Genomic DNA, 21,934 nt, shown 5'->3' with positions numbered 1-21,934 from the left:
TAGTAATATTTGAGTAGTAATTTGGGTCTACAGAAGTTGTTGCTATTAAATGTGATAGTGTACATTCTTTAAAAAGGTTATTCTTTTGAGCACTTTGGTACTCCATTGTTTAAAGCAGATGAAATTCAGTGCAGAATATGAATTATATTATACATTTATTAAATTTCATTTGAAAAGTTGCGTGTTATTAGCAGAAATGTGAATAAATGTGAATATTCTAAATTTCAGGAAACGCGGCATGGGCCATGGCTACTTCTAAACCTGATATTCTGATTATTCTTCTGCAAAAGCTAATTGAAGAAGGAAACATAATGTACAAAGTAGGTGCTCTTTGCTATTGCTTATAGGATTGAGATTTGGGTGTTGTCTTGCTAAACTGTTACATGACAGTCGGAGACAGCAGTTTGCTAAATATCTGGGTTCATTCAAGGTTGAATGTTTGTTGGATTGCAACCTTAAAATGTTAGTTTAGACATACAGTACGGTACAAATCATCTTCAAGTCTGGAGAAAGCAAGATACAAATAAATAAACTGTAACTTCAAATGTAAGTAAAATAAGAGGCTCATATTGTAACCATTTTTCTGATGGTGGTGGCACCTGCAGTCACACTCTTAGCAACCATGCACCAGGATTCCTCAGAATATAATCCAGCCTTCTGGATAGGGATACTCTGTCACCATTATTTTCTTTTGGACAGATCTAGCTTTTTGTGCATGTGCTGAAAGAGGGAATGATGCCATCCCCAAGAACTGAATACAAAGCAGTCAATCTTTTGGGCAGTTGAACTACACAGGAAGTATTGCACCTTTGCCCTCACAACCACACAAGCATTTTGGAGAAAATTCCTTATTTATCTTGTTTAGTTTTGTTTAGCAAAGACACCACTTTCAATATACAGTCGCCCCTCCTTTTTTGCGGGGATCTGTTTCAGACCCCCCTCCCCTTACAAAAACGGTGTTTCGCTTATATTTAAGCCCCATTGGCTTGAAAATAAAATAAAGCACTTAAGTCTCAAAAGGTGTTGCTAGATTCTTCTTTTCACCTTTCCTCCCCCTTTCCTTTTTATGTACCGTATATACTTGTGTACAAGTCGACCTCATGTATAAGTCAAGGGAAGGTTTTAGGATCAAAATTTTGGATTTTGGTATGCCCCGTGGGTAAGTCGAGGGCAGAATTTAGGAGACAGATTTTAAAATTGCCTTCAAAGTGGAAGTGGAGAGGGAAAAATAGAAGCTTGGTTTTCAGAGGAAATGGGAGGAGGAGGTGGTGGTGGTGGAGGAGGTGGTTTGGAGATCAGCTTCCAAGCGGAGGGGAAATGCAAAGAGGAGGCAAGCTTTGGAGATCAGCTTGCAAATGGAGAAATGCAAAGAAGAGGCAAGGTTTGGAGATCAGCTTGCAAACGGAGGGAAAATGCGGAAATGCAAAGAGTAGAAAGAAAAGTTTGGAGATAGGATTGAGAAGGGAATCACTACATGCACACTCACACTGGTGCCTCGCAGCTCTTTCAGCAAGCACTGCCGAGGCACGGAGATTGGGACATCAGGGCTATTTTTTAAAGGAGCTTTATGAGCATTATTACTGTTTGTTGTTGTTGTTGTTAACTGTCTTCCAGTCAATCTCAAGCCATGGTAACTGTATTGACCTGTGTATAATTCGACCCCAGATGTTAGGGCCAATATTTGGGCATAGATTTCTTGACTTATAGTTGAGTATATACGTAGGCATGTTATTATCCTTACAGTGTTGTTTTTTAAGTAAGTAGTTGATCTGAGTTCTAATTGAGATACTCTTTGAAATACAAGTCAAAGTAAATAGTAGACCAAGATCCCAGTGACCTGCTGTCAGAGTGGAGATCTGCTTGGGGGAAGATGACTGCTTGTTTTCCCTCATGCATGCAAGAGAAGCTAGAGATTCCCAGGTTCTCTATGGTACTTCATAAATTTGATGAAGTTCCAAAACAATACAGGATTACAGTTCATTACAATAAAACATTTGTCAGTAGATACTTATACAGTATTTAAGAGCCAGTATGGTGTAGTGGTCTGAGTGTTGGACTACAACTCTGGAAACGAGGGTTCAAATCCTTGCTCAACCATTGGGCAAGTCACTCTCAGCCTCAGAGGAAAGCAAAGGCAAACTTCCTCTGAAAAACCCTTGCCAAGAAAACGTCATAAGTCGGAAACAACAATAACAGATCTTTAAAATTCTCTGCAATTTAATCTACAATATTTACATTCCACATCAGGTTTCAGTTCCAAACACTGTGCTATTCTCTGTATATATTATAAAAACCTCTTGGCATTGAAACTGCATGAGCTAACATAAATATTTTCTTAGTGACATGTCTGAATAAGCATTATTGTCTTTTTTACTATAAAATCCAACATTCTGGATTTTTTTTTAAAAAAAGTTGGCAACTGTTAATATGTCAATTTTTAAAAAAAGCATTTACAAATCAAACACAAATTTCTCTGCTTTTGACCTTGCAGAAAGGGAAGATGAAGGAGGCAGCACAGCGGTACCAGTATGCCTTACGGAAGTTTCCTCGAGAGAGCTTTGGAGAAGAAATGAAAGCTTTCAATGAACTCCGGGTTTCCTTATATCTGAGCCTGTCAAGATGCCGTAGAAAAACAAATGTAAGTTTTCACATGTTTTTTTCCTCTTGTAGCAAATGGCAGTGATGTCACATGTCCTGAGTTGGGAGTTGCCTCTTCAAGTGTCTGGATGTGTAGCTTTCAAGCCCCTGTGATGTACAATTATATAACTTAAACAAGAGGCATGTGAAACAATGTTGATGCACATCATAGAATCATAGGAAAGGCCCCATTTGGCCCAGCTCTTGCATAGCAGCAAGAATTAAACACTCCAAATAGATAGCCTAAAACTAAACACTTGCAAAAAGATAGCCCGCCAGTCTCTGTTTAAAGGCTTCCAAAGAAGGAGAGTCCACCACCATCCAAGAAAATTCACTACTCTCTAAAACCCACTGAACAATGTGCAACAGCAGTACTGCAGTTGCAATGATGGCAATGCATTTCTTTACAGACATGCTTTGATCAAAGCACAGCAGTTACAATACAGAGGCACAGAGTACTCAGCAGAAGTGTAATCAGGAATTGGCTGTGAAGATTTGACTTTGCCCAGCACAGAAGTATAGAGCTGGGTCACTCCTCCATATCACATTGTATTATTGCAATAATTTTCTGAAATAAATATGCCAAGATTTGAAATATTTATTTCTTTTTCTGGCAGGACTTTGGCATGGCAGAGGAGTTTGCTACCAAAGCACTTGATATCAAACCCACGTCCTATGAAGCATATTATGCTAGAGCAAGAGCCAAGAGGAACAGCAGGTACTGACAGCCAATTTTCAGCAATAATTTATCATGGTAATGTTCATGGAGGATGTGTTAGCTTAATCTTTTGAATAGTCATTAGGAAGCAGCCTTGGTCCCATGTAAGCTTAGATGCCCTTCGTTATTTCCTCCTGTTATTTTTTGACAAGACAGGAAAGAATTTGCCATTTCTGTCCTAACCTGTGCCCATCACTTTTCTTATTAATTCCATGATCACTGTGTTGGTAATGTTTAGGTTGGTGGAAACTACAGTCTCGCTGTAGTGCAAGGACAGTGTTTGCAAGTATAGAATGAATCCTGCTGAAGATATGGATACGCTGGGAGCAGCTGCCATCCCTGGGAAGAGGAAGCATTTCACAGCTCTGTGCTAATGTTCCCATCACCCTTTAAATGTAGGAGAAAAGAACAGGAACAAAGAACTGAATCTGACTGTTAAGTTCTAACTACAGTAGACTCATTGAATTCAACATTCAACACTTGATTCAATGAGTTTCCTATATTTGCGACTAGCTAATAGGATACCAGCATAGTGTAGTGGTTTGAATGTTGGATTAGGACTCTGAGAGACCAGGGTTCAAATCTCTGCTTGACCATGGAAGACCACTGGATGATCTTAGGCAGGCCACACTCTCTCAGACTCAGTGGATGGTATTGGCAAACTTCTTCTGAACAAATCTTGCCAAGGAAATAGCATGATAGTGCAAGTTCAAAATGATTTGCAAGTACACATCAACAACTAGAATGCAAGCCGTAGACCAGGGATGGGTAACTGTTGGGGTCTACATTGCCCTCAGTTTAAAAAATTAGACTTTTCCAATGACCCTAGGATATAGGAACAATTTTGCCACATTTTGATTTCACTGGACCACTAGACTATTTTAGATGGAGGCCTCTCGCTCTTTTCTCTTTTTGTGAACAGGAAGTGATGGGAAGTGTTTGGGGAACATTTATTTTAGGGTGCTTGGGAACAGCCTTGGCCCCACTTTTCTCTGCCAGAGATGCTACTCAAAATTATTAACCTTTAGTGGCCCTTAAGGCTTTCTCTATCACTTCTTTTAAGGACTTCTGAGGTACTGTAGAAAATGTGTGAGGTTTATCATACAAAACGAGAAAGGAAAAGGTGGTGGTGTAATATAGGAACAAGCTTCTGAGACACATGCTTCTTGGTATGTACTAGTTAAATTGTAATTGATTTAATTGAATTTATTTCCCCCCTCCCATTCAGGCAATTTCACGCAGCCCTCAGTGATCTTCGAGAAGCCATAAAACTGTGCCCTGGTAACCAAGAAATAAAGAGGCTGTTAGGCCGAGTTGAAGAGGAGTGCAAACAACTCCAGAGAACACAGCAACAGAAGCAGCCATGTGCTCTGCCAATGCAACAGAGCAATGATTCTGACAATGAAGCGGAAGCCCTCGTCCAGGATCACTTTAGCCTAGAAGAGATAGAAGAGGAGGAATTTTTGCATGAAGAGGAGGCTGGTCCATCCACACAGAGGCTTCCTGTCCCCCAAGCTGCTTTAACCTGCAGCAGAAACCCTCAAGAAGGCAGCCAGCAGAAATTTAGGCCAATATCCCCACCAAACAGAGCAGGGAATAAATACCTAAGAGAGCCTGGCTTGACCATGCAGCCCACAAAACAAGCCCAGATAGTAAAAACCAACCAGCACCTGAACTCTATCCAGTCTGGGGCAAGGACAGGATCTGGCCAAACTGGGACAAAGACTCAGCCCATTCAATATCTTCCACCAAGCCCTGTGGCCTCCAGACATCTCTCAAACCCAAACAACAATAAAAATCAGCATTTCGAAGGGCCAAACACGATGTCAGCAGGTGTTACTTCAGGCAGTAACTCTGCACTATTTAGCGAAAGACTAACAGCTGTCCAGGTTCCTTATGTGCAGCATGGTGACAAAGGATCTTCTTACTCTTTCATGAGTAAGTCCAAAACACATGAGAGGCTAGCTGTCCACATGCCTCCAAATCTGGAAAAAGGAGGTCCACCACTAGCTCAAGGAACTGGCGAGTTAAGGCAGCAAAGCTCTCTCTGCCCTGGTCCACTTTCTGTCAGCATGGTACCTTCCAGCTCAACAAGCAGCTTGTCTTCAAGCAGTAGTTTCTCTGAGAACATGAAAGGCCCAGACATTCGGCTGAAGGAAAACAAAGTTGGCCAAGGTCAGAGTGGATCGGCAGAACATAGGCCTCGCAATACTCCCTTCATGGGGATCATGGATAAAACTGTACGGTTCCAGCAGCAGCAACAGCAGATGCTGATGACAAATCCATCCAATCGAAGTTGGCATGGCCAACCTGCTGAAGTGTTCCTAAAAAGTGCTGGGGCAATTCTGTCTTCGAGCTGTGAGCAATTCTCTGCCAAACAGCCAGGCAGTTCTGCCTATCAAACTGTAAATTTCCCTTCTTCCATTGTAATACAAGGAGAGAGTATCCAGAATGGGACTCAGTGTAAAGAACTTGAGGAACTGAAGTGCCAAGCATCTGCCAGTGCCCAAGATGGCAGGATAGCTAAGCCAGTGGCTCATTTGTACCAGGAAGTTCTCTCTAAACAGCACTCTCAGCTTAACACATCGAGTCACATCACTTCTACAAAGCCAAAGCGATCGTTTGTAGAGTCCAACGTGTGAACGGTTGTAGCTGTTTTATTTTCACAAACTAATATTAGGGATAAACCATGTCTCTTTGGTTGTAAAACTTAGTGCATAGTGGCAGATAACATTACTGATATTAACCGCTAATACTTTACAGAGCGTATTATGAAAAAATGATCATTCAGCCACTTCTTGAATCTTTATCAGGCAGACTAGGATGACTGGAAGTATTAACAGGTAGTGGTCACCCATTACATTCTTAAGCTCTTTTTTTATACAGTAGCAGATGAAGTCCATCATTTGTTGGAAAACTTTCTTAGAAGATTCAAGACTGCCTAATTAGATTGGTCAGTATTCCAAGTTAAGTCTTCTTCTTTTTTTTTTTTAAGGTGAATGGTGGAAAAGGCTGCAACCCTTTTTACACTTATTTTAGACTAAGTTCCATTGAACTCAGTGGGACTTATGTCTGAGCAAACATGTATTGAATTGTGCTTTGTACAGTCAGTATATTATGTGATTGTTTAAAATTAATTCATACACAGTGGTGGGATGCAGATCTGTCCATAATTTTTTTTTTCTTTTCAGGAAATATTTATTCTTTCTGCTTTACAAGGATGCAGGTGTCACTTCAGGAAGTCTATCACATCTGTGCAAATTATTCTGCAGACCCGTTTGATTCTGTTATCTGGCTGTCATTGACTTTAGTTATTACCAGGCAGGAAGTGACTTACATGGGGTTTTGCATGCATTTTGTTCAACATCCTGGTTATTGCACTGAGTAATATAAGATTATAACATGTTAACAACATATAAACAGCACTTTACATAGTTTATCTAAAACACATTTTGAGGTGCTATGTCACTACAAGATGGAGAATAAGGAAGAGGGTTGCAAGTGTTGCTATTGTTTTTATAAACAATGAAGATCTGGGAGAGTGGTATAGTATGTGCATTTTTTATAGGAAGGACATCTGATACTTTTCCTCAGTGAGAAATGCTTTTATAAATTACAAGAATGTTTTTGAGACGACTAGTTTGTGAGGGATATTCCTGTAAGTAACAAAGGTTGAGATTATATATAAGCTGGAGTAGTCTGTTGCCCTTTTAACAATAACTCCTCTGTGTACAATATGTATGTACATTATTATAGCATTCTCGCATGATTTTTTAAAAATAAAAACCATAAAAGAATTTGCAATTTTGAAATGAACTGTTATTCTCTAGCTTATTTATTGTTTCTCTTGGTATTTGTAAAATCTTATTTTATTCTCTTGTTCTGTAGATCTATTTTTTTGCACAGCTACTGTATTTTTCCCATATGAAATAAAAAAAATTATTAATATACAGTAGTTTCTAGTTGAGTACTATATGATTCTTTGCTAGTACAACACAGACAATGCAGGTCATCGTTAATATCTTTAGTCAGGAATGACTACATATTTAAAAAGTGCAATACACTGCATTTGAGTTACTGTCCAAAAGTGAGCATACATGAGCAAGTTCTGTATTCATGCCCTACTGTTTCAATTCATATTCAGTGATTTGTTTGGTCCTGGCCCTCTGGTGGTCTTTATTATCACCACATGTCAGATTTTCATTGACCTGCTTACTCCTTGTACAGTCGTTGCATTTTGAAACCTGAAGAATGTATTAATGGCCATCACAGTTGTGTAAAATATCACTGGTGATAACTTGCTCATTTAATTATTCTACTCTGCCTGGTTTGATGGGTTTGCCATTTAGTTCTTGATTACGCTTCACTGAAGATAGTATGTGAGAGCTAATTAAAGAAACATTGTCAATGCTGTCTCTTGAGCATGAGTAATGCTGCTACTCCTTTCTGACTAGGACCCTGTGCCACTTGTAAGGAGGACATGCAAGCTTTTCGGAGTCCAGTTCTTTGCCTGCCTAGTCAGAACACAGGATTGCCACTTAAACCACTGAGGATGAAGCACTTAAATCCTACAAGGGGTCAATGTGCTGAACTATAAGGGGACATGAGAGTCTTATCCCTTCCCAATAAAACTTAATTTTGAAACAATATTTTTCAATTAATACTTTATTAACTTACACAGGATTCCATGAAAATTAAACTTTTTTTAAAAAAAACCTCTTTCTTCCAGTAATTCACATTAGATGCCAGTACATACATCAAAGTACTTAGTTGTTAAATGCATAGGAGCCATGAGTGTAATTTGCATTCTTATCAACTATGATCCAGCATATTGCTTAAGAGTATAGCCCTATGCATACAGCCCTGTTCAGGGGCAAATCCCACCAAGCTGAGTAAAGCCTAGGTAAATGTATAGGAGTATAAACTTAAGTGTAAAAAAAAACCCCTATCTAAACTCTTAGAAATTACAAATCGTGATATCTGGTTTTTGTTCTTTGTCAAGGTACTTCATTTATAAAGTTCAAGGAGCTTATAACTGACTTGATTTCATATACCTATGGTCCAGCTTCATTTCCATTCATTAAAAAAAAAGCTCAATCATTTTTTACGATGATGGGTTTTCATTATATTTTGGATGAGTTTCTAACCAACGATTGATAGCCATTTTCAAACTTCGGTTTGGCGTAAGTACAAGTCTCTGAAGAGGGAGATTTGTCATAGGACTGGAGTGCCTTTTTTTAATGATCCAGTTTTCCATTGCTTCTTTTTCATAAGAATAGCCATCTGAAGAGAGAATTGAAAACATTTCTGAAAACGCATAAGTACTGTATTACGAAACAAGCCTAACTTTAAAAACAAATTTTAGAAAGATGCTTAACAGAACAAAATGAAAAGCTTCACATTCAGATTGTAAGCTTAATACAACAGAGAAAAATATTTTTTTAAAAAAACCACAAATCACAGAAATGACAACCACTTGGGAACTTATGAGCACCTTTTTATCTGTATTTCAGCTCAAAGATATTAACTGTGTTGACTTTTCTGCTAAATAAATGTTGGCTTGAACCCTAGACCCACTGAATCTGCTGCTCAACCAATAAGGAAGTAAATCCTACTAACAGAGTGTGTGTGCACCCCACTTGGGACTAAACAGTGTTCAGATGCCTATCAAACATCAAGTGAAGAATGAGTACTTTGCTTGTGTAGCATATTTCAAGTGGGTTGGACCATCAGGAAGTACTCATGCAAAGATTTAGCAGAAACCATTTATCTTTTTTTCTTTTAAAAAAAAAACACCTAGCATGGGCTACTCCACAAACTACTTTCTGTATTTGTTGGATGTTACAATCAATAGATTCACCAAAGTTTCTGTCTCAGTGATGTCAAATAAATAAGCCACTGAAGGAAAGAACATACAACTCTAAATGTAATGTCTGCATTAGAAAAGTAGATAATCCAGAAAGGACATTATGTATGTCCAACCTATAGAAAGGTTTAACCACTGGTCTCAGGTAAGGGATTTTATGCAACAGAGCTGAGAATCACTGGTACCTGAAATTTTGGAGAAGCACTGCAATGCAACATCCCACCCTAGTTTGATGGATTTTGTCATATGAACATATGCAGCTGCTTTATCTATTTCCTATCTGCTTGTGAATATCCAATAGATGATTCATGTGCGCACTACTGCTCCCAGAGCTGCCTCTTTTGAGGCCAAAGCAAACTTGGATTTGCAATTGTGCATACACCAAACTGAACTATGATAGTTGTTTGACCAATGATGTGTATTTATGTGGATGATACAAGTGTTTACAAGCATTTATCAAAGACACACCTTGCAAAGTGTGGGTTTGCTAAGCCTTCCCTCTACTGACTCTACTATTGGTAAAATTTGACTGGAAACTCCTTTGAATAGGGAGTTTCTATTTGCATATGGACATCTACAAACAAACATATCTAGGGAAAGCCCTGTTGGCAAACAAAGGGGCTTGTAGCTTCACAAAAGGATGGAGACAAACTGGATCTCAAAGGGAGTAGCTTTTTGTCTTGGTAATGAAATTTAAATTTTATTTCATGGAGTTTAAGAATCTCTTGAGTACCCACATAACCAGGAAGAGGAGGAGCCTGCCTGCATCATTACCCCTTCATGCCATCTGAACTGAGTACAACAATATCTTAACAAAATGCAGACCTGTGACTAACATCATTTTTTCCTTCCTGTATGATTTTAACACTTTTGACTGATGAAAAAGGTCACTGTTTTCTGTGAATAAACTCATTGCCAGCCATACTTTTCCAAGTGTTTACTCAAGTGATTCTCAGCATATCTATTCTATCATTTTAATTGTTGTTGACTTATGGCAACCCTAAGGCAAACCTATCATGGGGTTTTCTTGGCAAAATTAGTTTACCATTGCCTTCCTCTGAGGCTGAGAGCATGTGACATGCCCAAGGCCATACAGTGGACTTCATGGCTCAGCTGGGATTCGAACCCTGGTCTACAGAGTCATAGTCCAACACTCAAGTCACTACACCAAGCTGGCTCATTTTAATAGTGGCTTTAAGATTTTTTCACCAAAGTGCATTGCAAATCTATCAGAGGAATCATCACAAGTGTTATGTAAGGTCCCTTGTGATGACATGTCTTTCTTATATAAAACACAAGCACACAAAACAGTGATGTGGCAATAAAGTGTAGTTGACAATCTGCATTTTAATAGGCACTTATTCAGAACTGCTAAAAATAATGATTGCCTGGACAATTTTTCTAAAATACATTTTTTACTTAACATACAAGTCATGCTTTCTGCAGAAGCTTGAACATTTTTATTTGGAGATAAATGGACATTTATTTGGATGCTACATGCTTTTCACCCCTAGTTTTCAAAATAATAGTGATTTATAATAGGGTATAACCAATTATGGCTTTGGCTTAGTGGAAAGCACCTCTGGTCATATAAGGTGGAGTAAAACAGTTCTTACAGCTTCCCGCAACCAGCTTAGGTCAGTATCCCCATAAACTGCCCCCGAGTGCAGTGTAATCCTGCAGAACAGACATGGATTTGATGTGGAAAGTCATGGTCGCAAAAACAAGCATGTCTTGCATGCTTGGAACTGGTGTCCATTAAAGCGAAGCTACATTTTGATGAAACCTAATGTTTACATTTAGTGTAAGATTGATACTATAATTAGAAAATATAAAAGACACTGAAATATCAATGATACCTCCACTCTTAATATCTAATACAGCTTGTAAAATGTATTTCTCATTGTGCAAGAATTAAAAGAAGATGAGGTATGTGGAGAGGACGAAAAGACATCTTTGATTTGTAACAGCCATTTCCTTCCTCATAAGTTTCAGCAATCTGTTTCACATAGGGACTCTCCCACCCATTACTACTTGGGGACAAGAGAGAAGCAGCAAAAGCATGGCTGCTTTCCTCCTCTTGTTGCTTTGTGTGCAGGGTCAGAGCAAAGACTGCAGATGGGATGCTATCAAGATGCCGATGACACTCAGCTCTGCTTCTTGTTGCCGTTAACTGGGTTTATGAAGGTGATAGACCAGTGCTCTAAAATGGCCTCTAGGAGGTGCAAGGGCATTTCCTCTATATTTTGCCCCCAGGCCAATACAGGCCTTGGAGAAGCCTTTTGCTGAAAAAGGAGGCTACTTTTGTTGACTACCAGTTGTTCAAAAAAGGCCTCTCCTGGCTAAAATGTCACAGGAAGGTCCCAAAACATGGTGATAATACTCCCAAACTCTCTAGCGGGTTTTGGGGCAACCTCCCCAACAACAAAAAAACAAACTTCACAACCTTTTTTTTACCCAGAGGTGAATATGGTGGGTTTTGTGACCTCTCAAGATTTCCTGGGGACCAAAGTGGGCCCCTATTCTTCCACAGTTGTCTACCCCGTTCTAAATATACATCTTCATTAACAGATGAGGCTTTATTTTGCTCTTAGATATTGAAGAGAGAAGGATAGCCTACCTGCAGCAATGACTGGCTCTTTCATAAGCTCTCTTGTTATGGGGCACAGGAATTCATCAGGTATTCCCAGACAGGCTGACTCCATCTCATTTCTCAGCTTCTCGATGTTACGCAATACTTTACTGCGAAGACCTAGGGACTCTAGAAATGAATTTACATATTAGCTATATCAGACCAGAACAAACTTGAAAATAATTCAAACCAATTCAGTCAAATACAGAAATTTCTCCTTTTTCTATATCACTGATAAATATCCATCACTCCATCAAATATGATATGCAGGGTTCATGTCCTATTCACACAACATGAATGTGAAATGACTCTTAAAGGTGAAAGCAGATTTTTTTTAAAGAAGCTGGAGGATGTGGTGCAAGCAAAAAGTGCTTCCTTTTATGTGAATTTCTCCCTGTGTACACAAATCCAAACAACTGAGGGAATAATTTAAGTTTCAATATCTGAAAGACAATTGTTTGCAGAAAGCATATAGACTGGAAAGTACTATGCTTCTCAACTAACACTGCCAAAATGAATGTAACTACTGCAGCAGCATAACCAATTTGACATTCTCAGACAATAACATCAAACTGGTCGAAATCACACCCCAGGAGTCACTTTTTCTGAAGGAAAATAAAAACTGTATCCAAATCTGACCAAATTAGATAATCTTGATTTATTTTTATCATAATGAAAAAACTTCATGCAACCTAAGCCGAATTCTCTTTTAGAACGTGGCTAAGTAACTGAACTTAATTGAATCAACTACTTATGTCTTGTAGCAATACTAATAATTCCTGATTTGTTTGATAGACTTCCATGCATAAAAAGATGTGAATGTGCTCAATGTTTGTTCAGTACCTAATATTCTGCTGATATTTTACAAAAAAACATAATAAATGGGAGGGGTAGAAGGATTTTGGTGAATGGGATGTATTTATATACATTTCATTAATCCTACTGTGTAACAGAATTGAATATGAATGAAAGCAAAAATACTTTACTTTGTTTTGATGCACTTTGCCGTCCTAATTTAAATGTTGCTAATGTTGTTATATGGCAATTAGCTTTGGAAGAGAGGCTAGTTCTATTTGCATGGTAATGAAGTATATTCTTCCAAAGAGGTGTCAAAAACAATCAAACAGCCTAATGAAATGCCACGTGAACCACCTGCTGTTCACCTTCTCTTCAATTAAAAGCCTCTGGGAGAAAACTAACATATGAGGAGAAGAACCAAGCAATTACCAGACAACAGTGAAAAGAGAAGTCCATGACTTGCACTCCCATAGTCCACAAACTTCAAGGGCACTCGCTTATTTTTTTTTAAAAGACACAACAAAACAAAAAACACAACTGAAAATTAGGAAAATGTATATTTTCAAAAGGATACTAAGAGTTCTGTGTGATTTCCATAGGCCCATGGTGGTGAACCTGTGCATGCGTGCACGCAAAGCCCTCTCTGAAGGTATGTGCGCAGTAGCCCCTGTCATGGCAGACAGAGGTCAGGAGGAGTGAGGGAGAAGAAGTGCTCTGTTTCTCTAACTCTACCATCCTGGAAATGCCAGTGGAAAATCTTTCCAGGGTAAGAGGGTTGAAGGAAAGGAGGCCTCCGTTTCTCCATCCCTTCCACCCTGGAAAGGCTTCCCCCCAGCATTTCCAGGATCGGAGGGGTGGAGAAACAGAGCCCTTCTTTCCTTCACCCTTCCCACCCTGGAAAGCTGGAAGAAGCCACCCCAGAAGCCCCCCCCCCAGCACTGGGTGATACCCAGTGTGGGAATGCCACTGAGTTTGGGCATTCAGTCTCTAAAAGGTTCGCCACCACTGCCATAGACTTAGGCATGTTTAATCTCAGACAGGCAGTAAGAGAAAAACAATGTGCAGCACATAAAAATGCTTGTAAAGTATGACATCCAAATGCTGGCATGCTGTTAGCAAAAACCCCAAGCAACCTCATTTTCTACTGCATGAAGTCCATATATTCAGCATGTGAACCCCAAGCCACAATAGAATGGTGCAATCTGATATCTCTGAGCATCTAGCAGAAGCTAAATTAATTAATCTACCCAACTCCTTGTTCATCTTTTTTTAAAAATTATTATTATTGAATAAAAACTAATAAAATAAGAATTGAATATTCAATAACAGCAACAAAATAACTGCAACAAAACTACAAACTCAAAAGATAAAAATACACATATCTTTATTATATTATTATTATTAACCTTTATTATAAACGCGTGTAATTTACACTGTAAATTCTTAAGAAATGTAGCAGCTAACAGAATAACAAAGAAAAAGATGACTTCTATATATCTTCACTGTTGGTGTAATTCAACTCTAATTCCCATCCCTCCTACTTCTAATATAATTTACTTATCTATCTATGCAAATAATTCATGTTAATTATAAACGAACAATCCTCAAACTGTCCCACTCTTTTCAAAAAGTCAATTATATTTGATTACCTCATATGTTTTACTCATATAACAAAAAACAATATTTTAATGATTTTCTTTTATCCAAGACACTAACACCTTTGTCACTTTATTCCATCATTAAGCCTTTCCCCACTTTCACCTATGATTCAGATACCTTTTTATTCAATCTTTAATTGTTACTTCAAAATTTTCAATAATTACGTAAAACAATCCAACATTCCCACATTCTCCAAAACCAAATAAACCCCCATCCTCTTACATTTATTTCTTGGGTTTATACTTCACTTGAGGTTTATTTGGGAATCCCAAATAAAAATTAGCCAAGTAAGGAAGAATCTACCTAAATACATGTCCATATGAATATTTCTGCTCTTTTCACTTTAATTCATTCATATGTTGTATGTGAATTTGCCAGGGGTTGTAAAGGATGCACATCACCATGTTCTCTAAACCTATATGGTGCAGAGTTTTTTAGACAGGCAGATAACTTGTACTTTAGCTTTTAGTTCTCTATAACCCACATCTTGTCACTGGGAGAACTCGGGTACGTATGGCAGTGGGTCTTAGAGTCATGATGAAGTGACTTGGCACAACTGTTCAGTTTAAATTAAGCACCCAAATTTAATCAAGTCCCAAGACAAAAATTTAAAAATACTTATATAAACAAGGGCTCATACAGTAATAATTTTGCGCTAAGAGAAAAACAGGCCCATCCAACTAAAAGACTGCCTGATATGTTTCTATTTCATTACATTTTGTAGGAATTAATAGAAGAGAGTACATTATGCTAAGTAAAATATTTTAGATTTTGTTTACCCACTACATCACATAACCTGTCTCATTATGACAAGCTCTGCCAAATCTTCTTTTATTTTCTTATTTGTAGCTCATAATTAGTTCTCAGTGGTGTCATTAAAAGTCCCAATAGTCAGGCAACAAGTTGTTGTGTTGTTTTTTTCACAGAGTGCTAGTGTGTGCACTGGAGGTCAGCTCATCTAGGGACTGTATCCTTGGTCCCACTGCTTTCAATTTTCATATAAGCTTACCATCAGCATTATCTGATTAGTCTCAGCTGATAAACTTGGCAACTTTGTCTTCCTTAAATTTCACAGGCATGCATACATAAGCACTTTCTTCTCCCTTTCTTTCTTTCTTTCTTTCTTTGTTTCATTCTTTCTTTTCCTTTTTTTTTTAATGTCTGACAAACTATAAACATTGTTTATGGGTTCCAATGTTTGAACAGAACGGTAAGGAGTAACCGTGAACTCTAAAGCCTGTAATGAGATCATTTATCAATTGGTATTCAATAGAGCAGCACTAGCAACGCTAGGCAGAATAAAAAAATCAGAGAAACAACCAAAAGGCAATACATAGACATTTATATTATCTTAATTACACTGAAGAGAAAATAGTGTGCTAGAATGATCTAATGACACCACCCAAACACCAAAGCATTATAGAACTGAAACAATTTGAAATCATGCAAGTCCATTCCCATCTTCCATGCACAACTGCATTCACATCACATACATTAGAGTGGACAGCCCAGAACAGCTGTTAAATAAGAGATACCTAGTACAACACAGGTTACATAAATACTGTAAATTTAACCCAACAATATGCCACACAGAAAGATGAAACCCACAGTCATAATTCTGGAGAATGTTCCTTTTTGGTTCTAAGGGTAACTCCATAATTATATTTTACACTATTTATCTAAAAATGTAAAATGTCAGCAGGACAAACCATGCCTACAAAGACAAATAAATATGTATGATCAGTTGTATCTCACTCTTTTAAGTCCAGGGTCTGCAGCAAATTCAGGTAATGTGTAGAGTGGCATTTTAAAATATAATATGTCAAAGTGTTTTCACAAAAGTATCTCCCCCAACCCCCATAAACAGGAACTTCTCTTAATTCTCCAGACAAGCTTACTCATTTTCTAACGTATTTGGTTCACAAAACAGCTCTATTCAACATGCCATTTCTGGTTAAAACTATCTCTGGTTGGGAGGAAGGAGCTTCTGAAGATGATGGAACATACCTGGCTTTAAGCACAGCCCTAATTCGAATTTAATTTCTATTACCATAGTCCAGATCAGTGGTTCCCACTCTTGGGCTTCCAGAAGTTACTGGACATCAACTCCTGAAAGACCCAGCCAGCAAGGTCAATGATAATGGAGTCTGGAACTGTAATCCAGCAACATCTGAGGACCCACTGATCCAGAAAATCTAATTTAGATAGCATATGGTCCTCATTCTTGCTTCCTTTTATGTACACATTTCAGTCCTTATGTGCAACTATGCCTTGTTCAAGAGAACTAAAATCAGGGGATGGTAGGTTGTCAACTGAAGAACCAGGAAACACTGCTATTTTAAAAGACAGAGGCACTACAGATCTATAGCAGGCATGCATAACCTTTTTGGTCCCAAGGCCCACAGCCATGATATACTGGAAGGCTGCATGTGCATGCGCACTAATCCACACATATTGTATATACTAGACTATAAGTTGACCTCATGTATAAGTCGAGGGCAGGTTCTTCTTTGTGCTCTCTGCAAATCAGACAAATGGGTTTTATCTGCACCTGGCCAGTACAACTCAGCAAAAACCCATTTGTGTGAATTCACAGATGGCCACTCAAAGAACTACAGTTACAGTAAGCAACCTGTCCTTTTGCAACCAAAATTATGGATTTTGATATGACCCATGGATAAATTGAGGTAAAACTTAGGGGCATCTAACAAAGGATGTAAAGGATGAAGCAAAGGAAAACACTACTAAAGAACTTACAAAATTCCAGCAGGCATAATGGTTTGTGCTCATACTAAAGGCTGGATGGATTGAGAAAATACAGGGGGGTTCAGTGATTCCAGGGCAGATGACACTTTTGCCTTTTACCAGGGAATGTTTTTTTTTAATGAGAATTAAAGTACAGTACCTACATGGACCCATGAATGAGTCAGCTTAGGTTTTTTGGGTCAATATTTTGATCTGCATTTCTAGAGTTATATATGAGTATATATAGTATATAAATATAATTCTAACTGATTAGCATATTTTCCAACCAAGCATAAAAAATACAGGTCAATTCTTTGTAAAGCTCATATTCAGCATATGATAGAACATATCAAATAAACAAACAAGAATGATCATGTAAGGCTTATTTTTTAAAAATTGATTTACCTATTTTTAAATCATCAGTCAAGCCTTCCTTTGTAAGACTCAGCAATTCTTTACCATCAATGTTGTTCCTTTTGAAAATCTCAACTAGATCTTTTAAGTCATGTCTGCACAACCAAGCTGAAACATCTTCTTCAGACCAATTATCAACAGCTATCTTTGGTTCCTCTATTAATGCACTTCCTGAGAGAAGATTAAAAGGAAAAAAAGTACATATCTGAGATAAAGCAACTGAAGTATTGCCAGGAATTTTGACCATTGACACAAAATTTTGACACATTCTGCACTTAAGTAAAGGCAAATGTTGTTTCAATTATGACTTGTTTTTAATGGAGTCTATCCAGATAGCCACTCAGTATAGTTCTGCTTCTGCTAGAAGGAGATAGGGTGGCAATTTTGCTGATTCCTCCTTTCTTATGAAATGTCATCTGCTCCCAAAAAACCTGGTTGACAGAGTATTTCAGAAGCATGAGATGTGGCACTGATGGTTTGATCAAAACTGACAGCCTTTCCCTTTCTTTCTTCTTTCCAGCATGGAAACCTCTGCTGGATCTTATTTTCCTCCTTTAATAGAAGATCATATTGTTTAAAAAAGATGTAAATTCATCTTGAAGCTAAATGCAAGATATATTTATTGTCTCTCTGCATTTTTCTTTTTTCTTTTTTAACCACTCAAAGCTATATTAAAGTTCAAGTACATTTCAGCTGTCTAAATTCCTTTTCAGGATCATAGGATCAGTTATGTGTTTTAATACTATACTAGTGTTACCGTATATACTCGACTATTAGTCGACCTCATATATAAGTCGAGGGCAAGTTTTGGTGCCAAAATTATGGATTTTGATATGACCCATGAATAAGTCGAGGGTAAAACTTAGGGGCATGTAATGAAGGATTTAAAGGATGAAGTAAAGGAAAATAATGCCAAAGAACTTACAAAATTCCTGCGGGCATAACTGTTTGTGCAAACTAAAAGCTGGATAGATGAGAGAGTTGAAGGTGGTCAGTGTTTCCAGCGCAGATTAAACTTTTGCTTTTCACCATATATATATATATATATATATATATATATATATATGCTCGTTAACATACAGTACTTACATTGACCCATGGATGTCGACTCAGTTTTTTGGGTCAATATTTAACCTAAATTTCTAGACTTATACATGAGTATATACAGTAATTCTATGTTAATGTTCACTTCTGTATATCTTAACTGCATTATTTTTTTAATTTGTAAGCTGCTTTGTATCCCAATTTGGGGAAAAGGCAGGATATAAATACCACTGCTACCACCACCAATAATAATAATCGAAACTATTATTAATGAATATAATAATAATAATAATAATAATAATAATAATAATAATAAATTGTATAAATTGTTTAATTGCTTGGTTAATTTTTATATTTATCCTTATACTGAAGTTTTTGCATAGTATTAAACTGTATTGTTTTTAAATATGTTGTTAGCCTCCATGAGTCTCACTGAGAGGTAGGTGGGATATAAATAAATGAATAATGATAATTATTATGATTTGCCTGAGGGTTTGGGAAGCCAGTCCCACTCAGATAAGGCAACAGTGAGAACCAATTGTCTGAGTTGATATAGCTTCACATATAGCAGTTTCACATTTCAAACCAGCTTAATAAATGGAATTGCAAAACTGTTAAAGCGTAATTCCCATACTAACCTATAAAAAGCTGTTTTGGTTCAAACTGCCAGATTTTCACACACTTATCCATTGAACCTGTAGCAAATAATGGCTTATCTGGTGCAAAGGCACAGCTTGTAACATACCTAGAAATAAAAGCAATATGGTAGACGCACATGGTATGTTAAATAATCTTTTGGACTAATAGTGTGAAAAAAATACACTAAAAACAGACCTTGTATGCTGAGTCAAAGTATGCAGGATGTTTCCAGTGTTCTGTCAACAATTAAAAAAAAAAACATTTATTGTGGAAAGCAGAAATGCCACGTACAACCAGTAATCTAAATTTCTACTGAAGGTTTTAATCCAAGAAGTACAAATGTAAGGAATATACTTGAAATACTTTATAACCAAGGAACACAGTTTGTCGAAAGCAGTTGAATCTGAATCATTAGCAATGACATAAAAGTATTCCATAATGTAAACATGTAAATATAAAGTGAAACTGCTACACAAAACTATGCTACCTGCCGTATTTCATCAAGGAATATATTGGAATATCACCTAGTAATTCATTGTTCTCTGATGACAAGCTTTTAAGAATTGTGCCTCACTGAAAAATAAAGCAGTAACTGAAGCATGATTGGAATTATGCTGTTATCTTTACATTAGGTAACAATTCAAAAATCCTGTGATTAGCATACTTGGCCACTAGATGTTACCCTTCACAAATATATTTTATACTCTCATTGCACTGCATTGTAAGACATTTTAAATGTATTTCTTCCTCTTAAAAAGTTATTTCTTTACATTCTGTTTTCAGGAGACACTGTATTTCGCTCTTAAAATAAATCTGTTAGTCTTTCTACAAAGTGCTAGAAAAGTACTTCTGCAAATGACTACAGTAGGTTCAAAAAAAGCATGCAGAAATAATCCAGTGTGAGACCACTTTAACTGCCCAGGCTCAATGCTAGGGAATTCTGGGAACTGTAGTTTGATGAGACATTTAGCCTTCTCTGTCAGAGAGTTCTGGTGCCACAACAAACTACAATTCCCAGGATTCCCTAGTGGTCATCGGGCCGGGTTGGGGTTGGGGCGTGCATATGACGCATGCCCTGAATGCAGCCGGAAGTTGGCCCTGGGCATGGCTCTTTTCCAAACAGCTGATGCCAAACCAGCCCAAAAAGGAGAGGAAAAATCCGTGGGTCAGGTGGCGATCATGGCAGCAGCCTGAATTGGGGCCGGGTGCATGCAGCTGCTGCGGCCCCAACACGAACATGCCCCACACGGTCCTGGGGCAGCCCTTTTTGGCTGTGTGTTTCATCCCTATGTTATGCCATGGTTTAGTTTAAAGAATAAAAACTACAGTCAGCCCTCAACATTTGCAGTTTTGACACTTGCAGTTTTGATTATTTGCAAGGTCATGGCTGCGTGCCCACACATTCCTCCTCTCTTCCAAGCTTTTACCCTCAGGAAAAAAGCCCAGGAGGGAGGGAGAAGCCGGGAGTTGTGCATGTGCCAACCCCACACCATTCCAGATGGGATAGCTGTCTTCCCCAGGCAGCTATCCTACCGTGAAAAGGGGGAAGAGAATCGATTCCCTCCCACACCTTTCGCAGAGGGATAGCTGCCTGGGGAAGGCAGCTATCCCAGGTGGGAAGGTGCAAGGAGCCAGTTAAAGGGACAGGAAGGTGGAGAAAGTGCCTGCTCCTCTTCCCCTGCCCACACATCCCTTTAACTGGCTTCTCTGGGGGAGAGTTATTCCACATTCGCAGAGGTCTTGTTCCCCTAATCCCTGTGAATGTGAAGGGCCGACAGTATTTCTTGTTGCAAGAAAACCAGCACAGAGATATGATGGTTTAAGCCAGTTTTTATGCACTGTTGTTGCTACACAGTAATGTATTTCTTTTGCACTATTAAATACTTACAGTTTCAAAAATCATTACGGTTTTATCCACTGACCTAACAAGAAAGAAAATAAATGATTGATATATAAAAGAAAATTAAAAATAAACTCATCCTAAACACTTTTGCTAATAGTAGGAAGAATCATCTTTTTGGCTTTGGACATGTTGACCACTGCCCTGGGGGACACCACTCTTCTCACATTAAGGCTACATCGGCACTGCAGAAATAATGCAGTTTGACATCACTTTAATTCTAATGGCTCAGTGCTATGGAATCATGGGATTTATAGTTTGTTTAGGCACCAGAGCTCTCTGATAGAGAAGGGTAAATGTCTCACAAAATGACAAATCCTAAAATTCCATAGCATTGAGAGATCATCCAGAGCCATGGAGCTCGGTGTTATCAGTACGCTGATGACACCCAGATCTATCTCTCCATGTCTCCGACTGACACAGTGACTAAGGATGGCATCTCTCCTCTGGACGCCTTCCTGAGGTCAGTAATGGGTTGGATGAGGAAAAACAAACTCAGATTGAATCCTGAGAAAACAGAGGTACTCATGATAGGTTCACCTGGCCTGGGCAGGGAAATTTGTCATCCTGTCCTTGATGGGATTAAACTTCCCCTGAAGGACAAAGTACGTAGTTTGGGAGTACTCCTGGATCCATCCCTATGTTTATCATCTCAAATAGATGTGAAGGCCAGGAGTGCCTGGTATCAGCTTCGGCTGATACGCCAGCTGCGTCCCTGTCTGGACCGAGGGGACCTAGAAAAAATAGTACATGCACTGGTAACCTCTCGTTTGGATTTCTGCAATGTGCTCTACATGGGGCTACCTTTGTATCAGGTTCGGAAACTTCAACTGATCCAAAATGCAGCAGCCAGGCTAATTACGGGCACAACGAGATTTGATC

The 21,934-nt window shown here is 38.3% G+C and overlaps 2 protein-coding genes across 8 annotated transcripts in view; one reads left to right on the top strand and one right to left on the bottom strand.

Annotated features, from left to right (window-relative positions):
• TANC1 (tetratricopeptide repeat, ankyrin repeat and coiled-coil containing 1) overlaps positions 1–7,302 on the top strand; it is a 176,916-nt gene extending 169,614 nt beyond the window's left edge. For all 4 annotated transcript variants that reach the window (XM_042465137.1, XM_042465113.1, XM_042465128.1 and 1 more), the window contains exons 23-26: positions 229–320; positions 2,492–2,638; positions 3,255–3,355; positions 4,584–7,302. In XM_042465137.1, coding sequence (XP_042321071.1) covers positions 229–320; positions 2,492–2,638; positions 3,255–3,355; positions 4,584–5,997 — 1,754 coding nt within the window. In that variant the 3' untranslated portion in view covers positions 5,998–7,302. The remainder of the gene's footprint in view (positions 1–228; positions 321–2,491; positions 2,639–3,254; positions 3,356–4,583) is intronic.
• Positions 7,303–8,004: 702 nt separating this feature from the next.
• WDSUB1 (WD repeat, sterile alpha motif and U-box domain containing 1) overlaps positions 8,005–21,934 on the bottom strand; it is a 35,294-nt gene continuing 21,364 nt past the window's right edge. For all 4 annotated transcript variants that reach the window (XM_042447151.1, XM_042447150.1, XM_042447152.1 and 1 more), the window contains 6 exons: positions 21,041–21,074; positions 19,348–19,388; positions 19,152–19,258; positions 17,461–17,640; positions 11,842–11,982; positions 8,005–8,638 (listed from right to left, as the gene is read on the bottom strand). In XM_042447151.1, the coding sequence (XP_042303085.1) occupies positions 8,460–8,638; positions 11,842–11,982; positions 17,461–17,640; positions 19,152–19,258; positions 19,348–19,388; positions 21,041–21,074 (682 nt within the window). In that variant the 3' untranslated portion in view covers positions 8,005–8,459. The remainder of the gene's footprint in view (positions 8,639–11,841; positions 11,983–17,460; positions 17,641–19,151; positions 19,259–19,347; positions 19,389–21,040; positions 21,075–21,934) is intronic.

Source organism: Sceloporus undulatus, chromosome 1, assembly GCF_019175285.1.
Source record: "Sceloporus undulatus isolate JIND9_A2432 ecotype Alabama chromosome 1, SceUnd_v1.1, whole genome shotgun sequence".
Classification (NCBI taxonomy): Eukaryota; Metazoa; Chordata; class Lepidosauria; order Squamata; family Phrynosomatidae; genus Sceloporus; species Sceloporus undulatus.
Note: the sequence above shows the minus strand (reverse complement) of the source record. Positions and strands in the feature narration are given on the sequence as shown.